The 20,216-nt window shown below is 40.8% G+C and overlaps 1 protein-coding gene and 1 long non-coding RNA gene across 3 annotated transcripts in view; both read left to right on the forward strand.

The window, feature by feature from the left end:
- The first annotated feature begins 8,313 nt into the window (after nt 1-8,313).
- Nucleotides 8,314-12,929, forward strand: LOC120029945. The gene is made up of 3 exons (XR_005473610.1): nt 8,314-8,602; nt 11,929-12,320; nt 12,451-12,929. It is a non-coding gene; the product is annotated as an uncharacterized LOC120029945 (long non-coding RNA).
- Nucleotides 12,930-18,446: 5,517 nt separating this feature from the next.
- LOC120029748 (ras-related protein Rab-40B-like) overlaps nt 18,447-20,216 on the forward strand; it is a 40,316-nt gene continuing 38,546 nt past the window's right edge. The window contains exons 1-2 of one of the 2 annotated variants that reach the window (XM_038975017.1): nt 18,447-18,952; nt 19,157-19,393. In XM_038975017.1, the coding sequence (XP_038830945.1) occupies nt 19,252-19,393 (142 nt within the window). In that variant the 5' untranslated portion in view covers nt 18,447-18,952; nt 19,157-19,251. The remainder of the gene's footprint in view (nt 18,953-19,156; nt 19,394-20,216) is intronic. The other variant, XM_038975018.1, reaches the window with a different exon arrangement.

Here is a 20,216-nt window from a genome sequence, read left to right on the forward strand (position 1 = left end):
TGTGTTCGATGAAAATGACAGACCTTTGAAACGTTGTATGCAATATTATCGGCAAGTGACTTGATAAAAGGGAGTTACGTTGTTAAACGGGGTGCCAAGTGTGTTGATATAATTCCGCTTTTAACAACCATCACAATTGGTTAAATAAAGGTCATGCATGCCAACAAATTAGGCAAAAATCTGGCAAAATGTATATCAAACGTTTTACCATGCAACATTCACCTTGGTTGTCTGAACCATGCCATAAAATTCACAGCAGGTGATGCCTCATCGCGATTGGTTATTAATTTGCAACAATGTCAATGAGCGTCGTCACTATCTTTCCTTGGCAGTACCTCAAACTTTCGTGATTACCAGCTGAAAAACCTGTATGCGTTGATTTTACTCCTGGACTCAGAGTTTGTCTGTGCAGTGTCTTAACGTCATCCTAAAACCTACTCTGAGCTGGGAGTTTTTGTCTTCTTGATGAAACAGGTTTTAACAGGATTCCTAGGACCTTTTCTGAGATGCTTTGTGGATACGGGCCAAGATCGTTTTTACACACACACACACACATTTATTACCAGATGATCCTAGTACCTGTCTGATGCATTTAAATTACTAGACACCATAAATCCTTCAGATTAAAATATGGGCTACCTAATTTGACATATCTTTGTGTGTTATTTAGTGCATTTATTGAGGTAATGGCAGTAATACGCACATGTTGATTTTGTCTATCCTACCAGACGCGTTCATGACACACAGGTTAAAATACCAAAACCAAATGTGAACCACAAATCAAAACACACATGAAACATTCATGGACATTTAGCTAGCTTACTGTTGCTAGCTAATTTGTCCTAGGAGATAAACATTAGGTTGTTATTTTACCTGAAAATATAAGAAACCTGCACACTGCTCTTGTTAGTATCACTGCTCTTTATTAAGATTTACTTTTTTTGCTGGATCTTTGTAGAATTTTTACCCGTTTTTAGTCATACAAAATCATGTGTTCTCTACTCTGACAATTAATCCACAGATAAAAAGGGAAACCTAGTTTGTTTTCTTTAATCTCTCCTACATCTTTCTTCATGTACTTCTTCTGTGGATTTTATATCGCGGTTGACAACCAACTTTAAACTGCATTACCACAACCAATTGGAGTGTGGCCTTCTTCGTCTTTCGTCTTCTTTGCAGTTTAACGGCGGTTGGCATCCAATATGTTGAATTACCGCCCCCAACTGGACTATAATATAAATCCAGTTTACTTTGTATGTAACATCTGCTTCCAACTCACACCCTCAAACACGTAGATCCCCTGAACGCAGCTCACTCTCCAGATCCCAATCACCTGAATTCTAATCACCTGTTCACACACCTGTATGTCATTATCAAACACTATTTAGTTCAGTTCTTTGCACTCCATCACTGTGAGCTATTGTTTATTTTGTGACACGTCTTTCAGAGCGCTGGGTTGCCTGTGATTTATGCATTCTGTGTATGATAGATTTGCCTGCCTCACTAACAACGCCTATTCCCTGCCTGTACTTTAGCCTATCGGATTGTCTGTTATCAACCTATTGCCTGATCTCCTGGACTACGTTACTAGCCTTTTCCCTGCCTGTAATGTTGCCCTTTTGGACCCCCTGTGTATGACCTTCTGCCTGCCCCTGGACCCAGCTACCTGCCTCCTCCTGTGGTCCTTTGCAATAAACACCTGCTGTGCCCTGCACTTGAAACCAGCTCTCTGTCTCCCCTCGTGTTCATTACATTGTGATACAAAGTGGAAAAGGTCCATTTAAAAAACACCCTTCCAACTAACCCTAAACTAATTAAAAACTCATGGGACACCACCACTCAACAGACCCTGTAACTCTTCAGAAGTCAAATCTCGTATACTCAAATACTTCTCTGCAGCTGCCATCACATCATCTATTTTCTGTGATTTACGTTCCATTTCTGCGGTACAGTTGATAACTATTGCTAAGAATGCTAACTCTCTTTCAATCACCCAAGTGGATATATGCTTATCAAAATCAATCAGTAGATGGCCGAGGTGAGACTTGCAGCGTGTCAAGCGTCTAAAATACTGGCTATGCGGACGCACGTGAGCAGTTTGGATGAAATTATTGAATAACATGTAAATGTATTTTGCAATGCTATCGCACACAATATGGTCAACATGTAAGTTTCATCAAATCATTTTTACACATTTCTGTCTTATACCCCAGGTGTCCTGAAATAGAGAAGAAAAAAGCTTGATTGCCCATGTTAGTACGATCTTAAAACAATGAAATGTCTTAGGGTAGAAGATATACATTTTGGGGGGGGTGTTTTGAATAAAAAAAGAAAAAGAAAAATACCCAAACGATCCCCAGAGGAAGAAGTTTAAGAAATGCTGAAAGAAACCATGTTTCCTAGCTTGAAAGCAAGTGTAAGCAGACTGCGGCCAGTAAAGGACTTAAACTCAAACACTCATAAAAACATGAAAAGGATAGCCTATATCAAATAATGTATTTTTCGCAAATAAAATGCTTTCATAGAAGTTATAGAAATGGATAGATTTCACAACAATTTAACATTTTGGAGATATGTTTTACACAAAGACACCTGGAACCAACTCAGTGGCCTTGTGGTTAAAGTGTCCACCCTGATTCCTACCATGTGACTTGATGCCTCTATGCTTGGCACTAAGGAGATGGATTGGGGGTAAAGCCCTGCTGACAGACTAGCATCCGGTCCATCCGGTCCGAGGGTACTTACATCAAGCGGCTTCATGCTAGAGAAAAATAAGCTAGGCTCCTATCCCTATGGGCCGTTCTGTGTTGTATATAAAGTGGAATATTGGGATATAAACACAAACTTAAATACATGTCAACTAAATATCTACAGGTGTCTTTTTCAATTTGAGTGAAGTGTATACTTTTTTTTAACCTATTGTGACACGGGGTGAACACTATGTAGGGTAATCTAACTAAACTAACTAAAAAGCAGCATTCCCCAAGAGAGGATGGCTTTCACTTGATAAATTCATGAACTTCTTTGAGGAAAAGATCATGATCATTAGAAAGCAAATTACGGACTCCTCTTTAAATCTGCGTATTCCTCCAAAACTCAGTTGTCCTGAGTCCTCACAACTCTGCCAGGACCTAGGATCAAGGGAGACACTCAAGTGTTTTAGTACTATATCTTTTCACACAATGATGAAAATAATCATGGCCTCTAAACCTTCAAGCTGCATAGTGGACCCTATTCCAACTAAACTACTGAAAGAGCTGCTTCCTGTGCTTGGCCCTCCTATGTTGAACATAATAAACGGCTCTCTATCCACCGGATGTGTACCAATCTCACTAAAAGTGGCAGTAATAAAGCCTCTCTTGAAAAAGCCAAACCTTGACCCAGAAAATATAAAAAACTATCGGCCTATATCGCATCTCCCATTCCTCTCAAAGAAAATTGAAAAAGCTGTTGCACAGCAACTCACTGCCTTCCTGAAGACAAACAATGTATACGAAACGCTTCAGTCTGGTTTTAGACCCCATCATAGCACTGAGACTGCACTTGTGAAGGTGGTAAATGACCTTTTAATGGCGTCAGACCGAGGCTCTGCATCTGTCCTTGTGCTTCTAGACCTTACTGCTGCTTTTGATACCATCAATCACCACATTCATTTGGAGAGATTGGAAACCCAAATTGGTCTACACGGACAAGTTCTGGCATGGTTTAGATCTTATCTTTCGGAAAGATATCAGTTTGTCTCTGTGGATGGTTTGTCCTCTGACAAATCAACTGTACATTTGTGTTCCTCAAGGTTCCAATTTAGGACCACTATTGTTTTCACTATATATTTTACCTCTTGGTGATGTCATTCGGAAACAATGTTAACTTTTACTGCTATGCGGATGACACACAGCTGTACATTTCAATGAAACATGGTGAAACCCCAAAATTGCCCTCGCTGGAAGCCTGTGTTTCAGATATAAAGAAGTGGATGGCTGCAAATGTTCTACTTTTAAACTCGGACAAAACAGAGATGCTTGTTCTAGGTCCCAAGAAACAAAGAGATCTTCTGTTAAATCTGACAATTAATCCTGATGGTTGTACAGTCGTCTCAAATAAAACTGAAGGACCTCGGCGTTATTCTGGACCCTGATCTCTCTTTTGACGAACATATCAAGACTGTTTCAAGGACAGCTTTTTTCCATCTACGTAACATTGCAAAAATCAGAAACTTTCTGTCCAAAAATGATGCAGAAAAATGAATCCAGGCTTTTGTCACTTCTAGGTTAGACTACTGCAATGCTCTACTTTCTGTCTACCCGGATAAAGCACTAAATAAACTTCAGTTAGTGCTAAACACAGCTGCTAGAATCTTGACTAGAACCAAAAAAATTGATCATATTACTCTAGTGCTAGCCTCTACACTGGCTTCCTGCTAAGGCAAGGGCTGATTTCAAGGTTTTACTGCTAACCTACAAAGCATTACATGGGCTTGCTCCTACCTATCTTTCCGATTTGGTCCTGCCTTACATACCTACACGTACACTACGGTCACAAGACGCAGGCCTCCTTATTGTCCCAAGAATTTCTAAGCAAACAGCTGGAGGCAGGGCTTTCTCCTATAGAGCTCAATTTTTATGGAATGGTCTGCCTACCCATGTGAGAGACGCAGACTCAGTCTCAACCTTTAAGTCTTTATTGAAGACTCATCTCTTCAGTAGGTCCTATGATTGAGTGTAGCCTGGCCCAGGGGTGTGAAGGTGAACGGAAAGGCACTGGAGCAACGAATCGCCCTTGCTGTCTCTGCCTGGCCGGTTCCCCTCTCTCCACTGGGATTCTCTGCCTCTAACCCTATTATAGGGGCTGAGTCACTGGCTTACTGGTGCTCTTCCATGCCGTCCCTAGGAGGGGTGCGTCACTTGAGTGGGTTGAGTCACTGATGTGATCTTCCTATCTGGGTTGGCGCCCCCCCCCCCCTCCCCCCCCCCTCCCCCCCCCTCCCCCCCCCCTCCCTTAGGTTGTGCCGTGGCGTAGATCTTCGTGGGCTATACTCAGCCTTGTCTCAGGATGGTAAGTTGGTGGTTGAAGATATCCCTCTAGTGGTGTGGGGGCTGTGCTTTGGCAAAGTGGGTGGGGTTATATCCTGCCTGTTTGGCCCTGTCCGGGGGTATCGTCGGACAGGGCCAGGGCCCTCCTGTCTCAGCCTCCAGTATTTATGCTGCAGTAGTTTATGTGTCGGGGGGCTAGGGTCAGTCTGTTATATCTGGAGTATTTCTCCTGTCTTATCCGGTGTACTGTGTGAATTTAAGTATTCTCTCTCTATCTATCTATCTATCTACCTGGCCTGATGACTCCTTGCTGTCCACCTGGCCGTGCTGCTGCTCCAGTTTCAACTGTTCTGCCTGCGGCTATGGAACCCTGACCTGTTCACCGGACGTGCTACCTGTCCCAGACCTGCTGTTTTCAACTCCCTAGATACAGCAGGAGCGGTAGAGATACTCTCAATGATCGGCAATGAAAAGCCAACTGACATTTACTCCTGAGGTGCTGACCTGTTGCACCCTCGACAACCACTGTGATTATTATTATTTGACCTGGTTGGTCATCTATGAACATTTGAACATCTTGGCCATGTTCTGTTATAATCTCCACCCGGCACAGCCAGAAGAGGACTGGCCACCCCTCATAGCCTGGTTCCTCTCTAGATTTCTTCCTAGGTTCTGGCCTTTCTAGGGAGTTTTTCCTAGCCACCGTGCTTCTACACCTGCATTGCTTGCTGTTTGGGGTTTTAGTCTGGGTTTCTGTACAACACTTTGAGATATCAGCTGATGTAAGAAGGGCTTTATAAATACATTTGATTAATCAACGAGGGGCTATGCGTTCTATGAAAAATATTGAAGGCTGTGAAGGTGTGTTCTACGACGCGCGATAGCGAAGTGGAACTGACCTTCCACAGTTGCTGTAACGCTCGTCTTCCTCCTCTTCTGAGCAGGAGTAGTAGGAAGGATCGGAGGACCAATCCGCAGCAGCATAATAGGCTAATATATTCAATATGCTGTAAACTATTGTATATTTGTTGAACTGTTCCACTTTCTCATCCCTCATCACCCTAATTACTATAACACACCCCTCACTGTGGTCATTGGCTGCACTAATTGCAGTGTTTGTCTACACAACAAGGAGCAAGCACTCATGCTATTACTCTGAAGAAAGCACTGTAAAACGTTGGTGGTTTACCCAATACATTACTGGAAGCTTATATATATATTGTGTGCAACTCTCTATTTATATAACTTGAAAATACAATCTACACAGGACCTTCTAATCAGCAGGGCTGCGTTCACTACATTTCTACGTTCTGGAACGTTCAATTGAACGGAAACGGGGCTGTACTGAACGACCAGTTGAAAAACGAGGAGGGTTTGGGGAATGATGTCAGCATGGCCACTACCGGTTAAACACGTCACTCATTGCTTCAAGCCAAACCTCGCCACACCCACCAAACGGAAACAAACGTAACTCGAAGTCTGTTCAAAAACGTTGTGGGGAAACGGGTCGTTCCGTACAAACTGTTATAAGATAATACGATTATTGAAATGCTGTGCTGGTGTTATGAGTCGTCGGAAGTGTAATGGACAGTTTTAGCCAACTGAAATGTGAGACAAATAAAAGCGCCCCCAGCAGCTTTAATAGATCATGGCCTACTGTAGATACATAACTAAACATTTAACAGTTTTACGAACTGTAATTGAACGCCTAAATGTTTATTTTCTAGCATTTAAATATGTATTTAATATGGTTTCCCCAGATAAATCAAACTTAGCAAAGCCCGAGGTAACAGCCAACTCTGTCACAAGCGTGTGAGGACTGAATTGTGCTTTCAAGACAACTGACAACTCAGGGAAAAAACGAGGCCAAATCATGATGTAAGTGATCTTCAGGTCGGAATTCCGAGTTGGATGACGTTCAAACGATTTTTCTAGTCGGAGCTCTTTTTTCCTAGCTACCAGTTGTCTGAGATTTCCGAGTTCCCAGTTGTTTTGAAAGTGGCAGCACGGTTATACATCTGAACTTTGCATCTATCTTGTCCTGCGTTTATTATTTGTACTACCGACAATACACCACTAGAGGTCAGGTGATGAACGGTAATCATTGATGCAATCAAAAACTGTGGCGCACTACGAATACCGTACGTCTGTGTGGATGATCTCATTTTATGTAATGTGAGCAAAGAAAGCTTTATTTGGGGAAAAGGAAAAAACAAAGCGACACAAATAAAAGTAATGGACAGAAAATGAAAGAAATTCAGTCAAACTGGAGTCATATCTAATTTCTCTCAATTGTTTCAATTTCACTATTTCAGTGCAAACAATAGGCTACAATGTTTTATTATCATGTAGGCCTGATTTACAGGCTAATAACGAATATGTAACCTAATAATTACAATTAATTCCTCGAATCTCTCCGTGTTGCCTGGTGTGCAATTACGCAATGGACACAGTGGAGTTGAAGCTGGCGCCAGCAGGCAGCTTCTCTCTTATTGTTACATAACCCATCTGATCAACAGACCCAAGGCATCCATCCACTACACCAGGGCTCTTCAAACCTCTTCCTGGAGATATGGTGTCCTGTAGGTTTTCGCTCCAGCCCTAATCTAGCCCACCTGATTCTAATAATTAGCTGGTTGATAAACTGCATCAGGTTAGTTACAGCTAGGGTTGGAGCTAAAACTTACAGGAGGGTAGCTGTCCAGGACAAGTATTTATGACCACTGCACTGTAAATAATACTCTACTGCTCGCAATGCAATGTTTACTCACTGGTATGGGGATGATATATGCCAGAATTAAGCCTAGGCAACCATACCACCACATGGCTGTCGTCTACCATTGAACGTCTGACTGAAATGACATGATACCAACGTCTGCGTGACGCCTGCGTGTAACTAACATGTCGTCATACCAACGCCTTACTAACGTCTATGTGACGCCTGCGTGTTAATGAAAGTCATAAGATGCATAGTTTATATTCATATATTTAATCTCAATCATAAATGTTCAAGCTGATATTCCGAAGTAGCCACCTTGAGCAATAGTGTAGCCTACAGCTTGTGTATTTCCTGTTATCGCTAACTGCCTAGAAAAGATTATGTCCAATCTATAGGTCATCTGTCTTTCCCTCAACACCTCATGGCATGGTATGTTATTTTATCTCACTGTATACATTCTAAATGTTGTTAACCAATCACAGACTGAGTTGTTCCCAGTAGGCTACATCAGACAACCAATAAGAGTTCTGTCCATGGCTTTCAGTCGAATAGAGGAGTGCTATTCTGGATCCTTGGGATGTCCATACGTCAATCAAGTATAAATGTAAAATGGTTAAGGTTAGTTTTAGTTAAGGGTTATAGTTTAGGGTTCAGGGTAGGGACGTCCCAAGGAAACCGGATAGATGTGACCGTTCATAGAGTGAGAGACAGGCACGGTATTTGAGAACTCTGCGCAGACATTTGTTTTGTTTTTCTACAAGCAACAGACATGATTTTCGAGAGTGTCTGCCCCAGATAGTTTCCTTAGAGACGATGAAAAGAATTACCAAGATGTCCTTAATCCGATTGAGGAGTAAGTAGGCTATATTTAAGTTTGTAATATCGTTAGAAAATATTTAGGCCTACTGTGTTAAGGCAAATTTGGTTAATTTGAAAATAATCACTTTATGTTTATAACGTATTGTTGAATGCACATAGGCAATATTATTTACTGTGTCAATAGGGGAGGAGCCTAGTGTACAATAATAACGTAATTTGATGTGCTAGTATTATTTATTTCATGGATGAATTAAATTATAAATGAAAATATACACACATGGTGCTATTGGATATATACAGGGCCTTGCAAAAGTATTCACCCCCTTGGCATTTTTCCTATTTTGTTGACTTACAACCTGGAATTAAAATAGAATTTTGCGGGGGTTGTATCATTTGAGTTATACAACATGCCTAACACTTTGAAGATGCAAAATATGTTTTATTGTGAAACAAACAAGAAATAAGACAAACTGAACTTGAGCATGCATAACTATTCACCCCCCCAAAGTCAATACTTTGTAGAGCCACCTTTTGAAACAATTACAGCTGCAAGTCTCTTGGGATATGTCTCTATAAGCTTGGCACATCTAGCCACTGGGATTTTTGCCCATTCTTCAAGGAAAAACTGCTCCAGCTCCTTCAAGTTGGATGGGTTCCTGCTGGTATACAGCAATCTTTATGTCATACCACAGATTCTCAATTGGATTGAGGTCTGGGCTTTGACTAGGCCATTCCAAGACATTTAAATGTTTTCTCTTAAACCACTCAAGTGTTGCTTTAGCAGTATGCTTAGGGTCATTGTCTTGCTGGAAGGTGAACCTCCATCCCAGTCTCAAATCTCTGGAAGACTGAAACAGGTTTCCCGCAAGAATTTCCCTGTATTTAGCGTCATGTATCATTCCTTCAATTCTGACCAGTTTCCTAGTCCCTGCCGATGGAAAAACATCCCCACAGCATGATGCTGTCACCACCATGCTTCACTGTGAGGATGGTGTTCTCGGGGTGATGAGAGATGTTGGGTTTGTGCCAGACATAGCGTTTTCCTTGATGGCCAAAATGCTCAATTTTAGTCTTATCTGACCAGAGTACCTTCTTCCATATGTTTGGGGAGTCTCCCACATTCCTTTTGGCGAACACCAAAAGCAATGTCTTTTTTCTGGCCACTTCTATAAAGCCCAGAGTGCACGGCTCAAAGTGGTCCTCTGGACAGATACTCCAATCTCCGCTGTGGAGCTTTCCAGCTCCTTCAGGGTTATCTTTGGTCTCTTTGGTGCCTCTCTGATTAATGCCCTCCTTACCTGGTCTGAGTTTTGGTGGTGGCCCTCTCTTGGCAGTTTTGTTGTGGGGCCATATTATTTCAATTTTTTTAATAATGGATATAATGGTGCTCCGTGAGATGTTCAAAGTTTCTGATATTTTTTTATAACCCAACCTTGATCTGTACTTCTCCACAGTCCCTGACGTGTTTGGAGAGCTCCATGGTCTTTATGTTGCCCCTTGCTTAGTGGTGTTGAAGACTCTGGGGCCTTTCAGAACATGTGTATATATACTGAGATCATGTGACACTTAGTTTAGCACCAGATCTTATTTAGGGTCTTCATAGGAAAGGGGGTGAATACATATGCACGCACCACTTTTCTATTTTTTAGAATTTTTTTAAACAAGTTATTTTTTGCATTTCACTTCACCAATCTGGACTATTTTGTGTATGTCAATTGCATTAAATCCAAATTAAAATCTATTTAAATTACTGGTTGTAATGCAACAAAATAGGAAAATAGAGTGAATACTTTTGCAAGGCACTGTACATATTTTACATTGTAATATACTACTGTCACGCCCTGACCATGGAAAGCTGTTTATTCTCTATGTTGGTTGGGGCGTGATAGTGACTAGGGTGGGTCGTCTAGGTGAATTGTATTTTTATGGCGGCCTGATATGGTTCCCAATCAGAGGCAGCTGTTTATCGTTGTCTCTGATTGGGTATCATATTTAGGTAGCCATTTTCCCCATTCTGTTTGTGGGATCTTGTCTACGGATAGTTGCCTGTGTGCACCAGTAGCGTCACGTTTTATTGTTTTGTTCTATGAGTTTCGATTTATAAAAAATATGTGGAACTCTACGCACGCTGCGCCTTGGTCTAATCATTACGACGAGCGTGACAACTACCCCTACATGCCATTGTCCACTGTCAGTAGGCCTACACATTCACACTAACTGAATTAAATGGAGGATGCAAAAATACTTTTTACTGAAGATGGGAACGAGGTACGACATACAACTTCGATCGAAGACCTTAAAATCATGCCTGACAAGACCAATGAAATCATAACGGTATCCTAACATAGTGTGGATACAGGAGTAGCCTATTCTACAATAATGTAACTATGTGCTTGTATTATTTATCTTATTGAAAATGTGGATGGTACGCTACTTAATTTAATGATTACAGTATTGTACAAGGTAGATACAGGAGTAGCCTATAGTCTACAATAATAATGTCATTGAATTTACTTTCGTATAATTTATTTAATTGATGAATGAAATTGTAAATGGGGATGAGTGACTACTTCATTCAGTGATTACTGAATGTCTTACTATCTCTGGAAGTATGTTAATGAAGGCTTTTCAGCTGTTGAACTATGGCAAGGTCAAACTAATTTCTAAATCTATCTTTCTTTTAGTCAAGAAGTGATGTGCCATAGCTACCCACCACTCACACTGCTCTCCCTCCACAAGCAACCACATCCTCTTCTCCTGTTCAATTAATTTGCCACTACACTGAAAAGTACTGTACATACTTACCTCTGTGCCCATCTCATTGCAACATGATCCATCCAAGGCCAAGCTATGTATGGATGGAGTTCCAAGAAAAGACATGAGAAGATGGCAAAGGAGATATATCTTGAATAACAGGCAGATGTTTGAGTACAGAATGAAAAGGTGTAAACTTAACAGGCTAAACTTACTTGTTGAGTACACTCAGAAAGGGGTTCCAACAGGGTTCTTTGGCTGTCACCAAAGGAGAACACTTTTTGGTTCCATGTAGAACCCTCTGTGGAATGGAGCCCAAAAGGGTTCTACCTAGACACAGAAGGGGTTCTACTTGGAACTAAAAAGGGTTATCCTATGGGGACAGCGGAAGAATCCTTTTAGTTTGTAGACAGATGGCATCCCTAGAGGGGGGTGTGTACTGTCACACCCTGATCTGTATCACCTGTCCTTGTGATTGTCTACACCCCCTCCAGGTGTCGCTTATTATCCCCGGTGTATATATCCCTATATTTCCTGTCTCTCTGTGCCAGTTTGTATTGTTTGCCAAGTCAACCAGCGGTTTCCCTTGTTCCTATTTTTTCCCAGTCTCTTTAGGTTCTAGTCCTCCTGGTTTCGACCCTTGCCAGTCCTGACTCCAAACACTCCTGCCTAACCACTCTGCCTGTTCTGTCTTCAACCCTGCCTTCCAACTTGTACTGTTTGGACTCGGATCTGTTTACTGAACCCCTGCCTGGCCTGACCTCGAGACTGCCCTTCGTCTGGTACTGTTTGGACTCGGACTCGGTTTATGAACTCTCGCCTGTCCACCACCTACTTTTTGCCTACCCCTTGGATTAATAAATATCGGAGCTCAACCATCTGCTTCCTGTGTCTGCATTTGGGTCTCGCCTTGTGTCCTTATAACCTGATGTGATCAATATGCCTTCGAGGACCACCTTCAAGTATGGGCTGAGAAGGATGTGGAGGTTTTTGACCAGGTAAAAATTATTGTCCGCTGTTAATTTATTTGCTGGTCTTCCAAGAGGGATATATATATATATATATATATAATAGATGTATTTGTAATAATATGAAATATAATTGCATTTATTTCTATTATCAATCAAGGTGAGACTGAACATGGACAGGGCGCAGGAGAAACAGAAGGAGAGCCACCAGAGGAGAATCAAGGGGACCAAGTGCTTCAACATCCAACAACTTCTTAGGGATAGTTGTCCCGTCAGCAGGACACCTGTCGACAACATCCGGTGAAATTGGAGGGCGCGCAATTCAAATAAATAATCGGAATATTAAACATTTATGAACATACAAGTACCTTATATCGGTTAAAAGCTTAAATTCTTGTTAATGTAACTGCATTGTCCAATTTACAATAGGCTTTACAGCGAAAGCATACCATGCCATTGTTTGAGGACGGTGCCCTACATCAACCAGCACAGACTTCATAAAATCGCAAATAGTGATTAAATAATCACTTACTTTTTGAAAATCTTCCTTTGTTTGCAATCGCAAGGGTTCCAGCTACAACATGCATGGTCGCTTTGTTAGATAAAATCCTTCTTTATATCTCAAAAAGTCTGTTTAGTTGGCGCCATCGATTTTCAGTAATCCAAGTGTTCAACATGCAGACAAAGGAATCCAAAATGCTACCGCTAAACTTTGTTAAAACAAGTCAAACTACGTTTCTATTTAATCCTTAGATACCCTAAAATGAAAATAAACTATAATATTTCATACAGAAAGAAGTATGTTCAATAGAAAAGTAAAATTAGCTAGTGCACGTCCTCTTCGTCACGCGGACTGATTTCCAACTGTGACTCTTTGTACCAAAATTCTTCCTCGTTTTGGAAGAAACAAGCCTGAAACCTTGATCAAAGACTGTTGACATCTAGTGGAAGCCATAGTAATTGCAATCTGGGACCTGGAATTACATAGGACCCATAGCTTTCCATTGAAAGAGCATGGGATCTCAACAACAACAAAAATAAATCTGGTTGATTTTTCTTTGGATTTTCTGCTGCTATATCAATTGTTATAGTCTGATACATTATTTTAACATTTCTACAAACATCAAAGTGTTTTCTATCCAATGATATCAATTATATGTATATCCTGGCTTCTGGGCATGAGTAACAGGCAGTTTACTTTGGGCATGTAAGTCAGGCTCCAGTGGTCATGACACCACCCTGGAGTTTCTCTCACATCTCATCTCTCTTACCTTTTCCAGGGACATCCCTTACCTCCCTCATCAACCCCACTGACATAAAACATTTCAGACATGTAATCCTTTCTTTTCTGTCTGCCATTAACATGATTGCATGTCTAATTAAATAAAACAATAACTGTACTTTTACATACCTGATATGCCTGTAACCTGTGTGTTTGCTTGTTATGGCTGTTTCCTACCATGTTCCCTTTACTCTGCTCCTGTTCTCCAGGACCTAGGGGTTCTGCCTAACACCCAGACATGGATCCACCTGATGTTCTCCATTACCAACCACCCTCCAGCTTTTCATTACATCAGCTACTGTTATTGTCATGTTGTCATTATCTGCTACGAAAGAGCAAGAAAACTATCATACTGGGCACATAATGTGAGATGCACAGATTAGCGAAAAACATTAGCATTGCAAACACTGAGAACAAAGAGAGCAGCAGCGCCTGGACTTTGCAGTCTCCCTCTTCTGAGACTGACTGCCTGTTGAAAACAAGTGACAGGTAGAACCTCTCATCCACACAGCACCCACCTCCTCCCTATCCCACACACCAGAATTAAGTATTTCAGTCTATGATTGCCATGTGAGTCTACAAAAATTATGTAAAAGTAAATTGACACATGTAACAAAAAAAATCTACGTTTATATATTTAAAATATTGCCAGATTGGTTTTCGCAGCTGTTTCATATGGTGTTAATTATTGTAAATTGTAACGTATCCCTCGATGGTATTTGTTAGTTCAACATTATTCATTGTTGGATCATAGGACATAAAAAATATATATATATATATATATATATATTGAACCATAAGGGTTGTACTAATGAGCTATGATAAAAAAAAATAATAATAGTGGACTACTAAAATAATATTATTTCAGTGTAGATAAGGGATGGCTTGTTTAAATGAAAACCAGCCATACAAGCCAGTGTATAAATCAAATGTATTTGCATATGAATGGAGTGGAAATTAGATTACTTTGTGATCTGTAACATAAGTAACATTAATGTGTGGGGGGGAATCGAAATTATATTATTTTTTTACCCTGATACCTGTTTATTCATAAAAAGCAGAAGATGGTAAATAATTTTAATCGCATATGCAAATTAATAGCAAAACAAAAGCTTATTAATAGGAATAGATTTAGCCTAATTGGTAACAAATATGAAGTGGGGAAAAGTGAGAATCCTAGTCAGGCAATTCTTTTATCAAATCTAGATTAAATATAGGTCTTCATGTGTATCAAATCTGTAGGCAATTGTGGGCTAAATCAATGACAAACAGCTGAAATGTTGATCTGTGATCAAAACAGGCTGGGGTGTTTTCGGTTCCGTTTAAGCTATGGTTATGCGTAAGAACGCAACTGCACTGAAATGAATAGCCTAAGCAAACAAGCGGTAGCATATGCTTTTTGCCTGTATCTATAACAAGGGTTAATCCTATATCCACACATACCCCCTCAATTCGAGACCTGATTTTAACCATAAGACACCACCACAGAAATGGAGGCCTAAGGATTGCATGGTGACAGTGATTTTTTAACCTTTATTTAACTAGGCAAGTCAGTTAAGAACAAATTATTATTTACAATGACAGCCTACCAGGGAACAGTGGGTTAACTGCCTTGTCCAGGAGCAGAACGACACATTTTTACCTTGTCAGCTCGGGGATTCGATCAAGCAACCTTTTGGTTACTGGCCCAACACTCTAACCACTAGGCTACCTGCCGCCCCATGTCTATTGTGTCTATTAACCTCTAACACCTCCCAAACCCGGATCCGGGAGCACCCCCCACCACCCCCCACTGACTAGCATAGCTAGCATAGCGTCACAAGTAAATAGTAGCATCTAAATATCATTAAATCACAAGTCCAAGACACCAAATGAAAGATACAGATCTTGTGAATAAAGCCATCATTTCTGATTTTTAAAATGTTTTACAGGGAAGACACAATATGTAAATCTATTAGCTAACCACGTTAGCAAAAGACACCATTTTTCTTACTCCACTATTTTTTCCACTCCATCACCAGCTATCACCAATTCGACCAAATAAAGATATAAATAGCCACTAACCAAGAAAAAACTTCATCAGATGACAGTCTGATAACATATTTATTGTATAGCATAGGTTTTGTTAGAAAAATGTGCATATTTCAGGTATAAATCATAGTTTGCCATTGCAGCCACCATCACAAATCTCCCCAAAGCGACTAGAATTACTACAGAGAGCAACGTGTATTACCTAATTACTAATCATAAAACATTTCTTAAAAATACACAGCTCACAGCAATGGAAAGACACAGATCTTGTGAATTCAGACAATATTTCAGATTTTCTAAGTGTTTTACAGCGAAAACACAATAAATCGTTATATTAGCATACCACATGTGCAAACGTTACCCGAGCATTGATTCAAGGCAAAAAGAGCGATTGCACTATCACCACCAAAATGTATTAATTTTTTCACTAACCTTCTCAGAATTCTTCCGATGACACTCCTGTAACATCATATTACAACATACATATAGAGTTTGTTCGAAAATGTGCATATTTAGCCACAAAAAAACGTGGTTATACAATGAGAATAGTAGCAAAACTGGCCTGAAAATGTCGGGCGCCATATTGGACAGTGATCTAGTCTAATGAATAAATATTCATAAACTTGACTAAAAAATACAGGGTGGACAGCTATCGAAAGACAAATTAGTTCTTAATGCAATCGCTGAATTACATTTCTAAAATTATCCTTACTGTGCAATACCGGGTCCGCCAAAGCGAAGCTACACAAAAAAAAATGGCGATATATGCGTTTAACATTTTTCAACAGAACAGCGATTTATCATCATAAATAGTTCTTACTATGAGCTGTTCTTCCATCAGAATCTTGGGCAATGTATCCTTTCTCCGGTCTAATCGTCTTTTGGTCGAAAGATGTCCTCTTGTCCCGTCGAAATGGCCACTAACGTTCGGTATGTACAGGAAAAGTGCCCAGCTCTTGGAAGGGCGTCACAAAGAAATGCCTCAAAATCGCACTAAACGGATATAAATTGCTATAAAACGGTTTGAATTAACTACCTTATGATGTTTTTAACACCTATAACGAGTAAAAACATGACCGGCGATATATTACTGGCTAAACCAAAGCTTGGAAAGAGGCCAGTCCGACGTCCATCGTGCGTCAAGCGCAGGGGACAAAAGAAAGGTACATCCGGTCTTTGGTCTTTTATACAGGCCCTGATTGCGCAATCGACTCCATTCAAATTGTCACCACTTACTGACATCTAGAGGAAGGCGTAGGCAGTGTTTGTATCCTCATAGGATTCACAGGGACATTAAAACTGACCTGGGACCAGAGGCCAAGATTTCTGAAATCTCACTCCCTGTCAGGAAAAGTGTTGTAGAATGAGTTCTGTTCCACTCAGAGACATAATTCCAACGGTTATAGAAACTAGAGAGTGTTTTCTATCCAATAATAACAATAATATGCATATTGTACGAGCAAGAATTGAGTACTAGGCAGTTTAATTTGGAGACGAATTTATGCTAAGTCGAAACAGCACCCCCTATATTCTCAAGATTAAACCGGTAAACTGGGAACCTGGGGGGAAAAAACGAGGTAAAATCATGACATCAGTGGTTTTCAGGTCAGAGAAAGATGCCAGAGTTTCTGAATTGGAATTCCGAGTTGGATGACCACTCAAAACAAACATTTTCCCCAGTCTGAGCTGGTTTTTTCAGGGTTCCCAATTGTCTTGAATGCACTGAAGTCGGAAGTCAGAGATTTTCGAGTTCCGAGTTATTTTGAATGCGCGTCTAGAGACCTAAGCTCCCTCTTATTTCTGAATAGGGCTACCCCGAACAAAGAAGCCCTTGTGTCTGTATTGAAGTGAGAAATAGGCATATCTATACAGTAATGGTGGCTGGCTACGATATCAACTAGCCTAATAATTTTTGTATTGAGGTGATATGCCTATTTGAGCTAAATCGATAAATGAAATTGATTAGATTACTCCGACAATTAAAAATATTTTTTACTAAATCATGTACATGTAGATGTTTGTAAGGTGTTCATGGTGAGATCTTCAAAAATAAACTAAACAGACACTTAAACTAACACTTGACTCGTAACACATGTAGACTTTTTTAAGGCGTTCATTGTTAGATCTTTCATAATAAACTTACAAGCAAACAGACATGTGACCAGTCAATGCCACGTCTACGTGACGTGTATGTGTCACGTGACCTGAACGTGACATGAACGCGACTGTAGTTTGAAGCCGTAGGAAAAACTTGTCTCCATTGACAGTCCATGTTAATTCGTGGCGGTATTTTATGGCGCTAGGAAGACTTTAGGTGACTTGGTGAGAGGTATCAGTAGCTTCACAAAGCTTCATTCTGGCACGAATCACGCCCTACACACTGATGAGCGTAGTTTCTCTTTGGTAATAGACTATTCACAGGACAAGAGATCCCTGATCTGTTATTGTTATTGAGCAATGTATCAAATATAGCCCTTTATTTATAATGGTACAGTTCAGTTGTATTTTTCATGAATTATGTATATTGTATGTGGCCTATTGTCTCTAACAGTTTTTTCTTAGGGAAAACTTAATCCATTAAATTAGGTAATACTATTATTGATCACATTTTAACCCGATTTGTAATTATAATTTCCTCATCAAAATTTTTGTAACTGTTTTTCTCAAAATGTGCTGCTGTTTTACAGCGAGACTGACTGTCCCATTGTTGTCTGAATATAAGAATGTCCGTAAATCCGTGGAGCTGTTGTGCGCTAGGCTACGTCAGAAATCGTGCCCAGCCAAAACACAACAAACCAAGCCACGCTGTCCACTGCCAAACCAGTGGCTGCTGCGGGCGCCCACAAATACTGACCCGGAATCAGTTCAAGCAGCCGTCATCGGTCATCCTATCCCTTCCTACAGGGTTAAAATCACTAACGCTGATCTCTTATCAGGGCTAGCGTTGACTCCAGCTCAGACCGAACAAGGCTTGGCTAGCAGCGGTAGTCACACCCCTCTCTTGTATCAAATGGGTATTTCGGGTTTTTGACGGACGTTTGCAGCGACTACTACGGATTCAAGGCTGCCCTAGCAACCCGCTGGATGAGCCAACCATAGCGGCGCAAGGCTTGACCCTCTGCGGCTACTGGAGACGTGCCTGCTTGGAGAGAGGAAACGACAGACATCCGAGAGAGCTGCGGAACAGCGTGGCTGGCGTTCCAAAAGCAGGACTATAAAAAAATGACACTTCTGGTACTTTAAAGGCACGGTAGCGTGAATGAAGGATTTATGGAAAGAAGATTTGAGCACAGGAACAGGTTCGGCGTGAGCGGCAAGCTTTGATGTTACAGTGGATTACACTGTAGATGTAGGCTCATTTTTATAATTGTTTTATTACATTGTGTTGTCACTTTCGGTGACCAATTTGACACTTGTAGCTTTCGTTCAAGCTCCTATTTTGGAGACTTTGGGAGTTACCAGATATTATTTTTGAATCGTAATATAAACAGTCGAAGAACACCACATTCAATTTGACTCTCTTCTTTGCTACTTTGATTCGTGCGTCACACAGCTCAAATCTCGAGTTGGAGGAGAAACGGAAGAAGTGATCGAACAGTCGTGTACACGGTGTTCCATGATGGAACATAATCATTCTTCACCGTGAGGATGAACCACAGAACCAGCCCCGCCAAGGCTTACGATTTTCTGCTCAAGTTTCTCCTGGTCGGGGACAGCGATGTGGGAAAGGGGGAGATACTTGCGAGCCTCGAGAACGGAGCCAGCGAGTCTCCATATGGCTACAACATGGGTGAGTGTCCAGTTTACAACAGTGTAAATACAAAGAAACAAACAATACATTTTCAAACATTTATTTATTGAAAAGGTTTAACATTACTTCTACACCGTGCTTCTACATCTGCATTGCTTGCTGTTTGGCGTTTTAGGCTGGGTTTCTGTACAGCACTTTGTGACATAGCCTGATGTAAAAATGGCTTTATAAATACATTTGATTGATTGATGTTATGATCACCACGAATCGAAATATTGAAAGGAAAATATATTGATTGCGCAACACAAACCAGTGGTCACACGCAGCCCATTTTATGCACAACTCGTTATGGCTGGTACAGTACATGTCATTTGAGCCCAGAAAAGCGCAGTGGTCGTCATTCCTTAGCAAGCCAGTGCACATTCTTTAAGTTTAGGCGGTTATATTTGGGATTAGTGGACTAAGACCATGGCTGGGCATGTCATCTTGGACGTCTGAGAGTATGTGTGTCCCAAATGGTGCACTACTTCTGTGGTGCACTATTATAGTGCACTACTTCTGACTAGGTCCCATATTACTCCGGTCAAAAGTAGTGCCCTATTTAGGGAATATGGTGCCATTTCGAACCAGAGTATGGATGATCATCATGAATGGCAAGACATATTATGGCGTTTGATGATGTCACCCACCAGTGTCAGAGCTTGACAGTCTTCTCTTCTAGGGGGAGAAACAATAGATGTTTTATTACTGGAGATATTGACTGACTTGTTGCACTCTGCCATAAGAGGTTGACTCTGTAATATTACAGTTATCTGTCAGATAACTGGTTGTCTCTCCCCCATCTCTCTCTCTCTCATCTCTC

The sequence above is a fragment of the Salvelinus namaycush genome, chromosome 35 (assembly GCF_016432855.1).
Source record: "Salvelinus namaycush isolate Seneca chromosome 35, SaNama_1.0, whole genome shotgun sequence".
Lineage (NCBI taxonomy): Eukaryota > Metazoa > Chordata > Actinopteri > Salmoniformes > Salmonidae > Salvelinus > Salvelinus namaycush.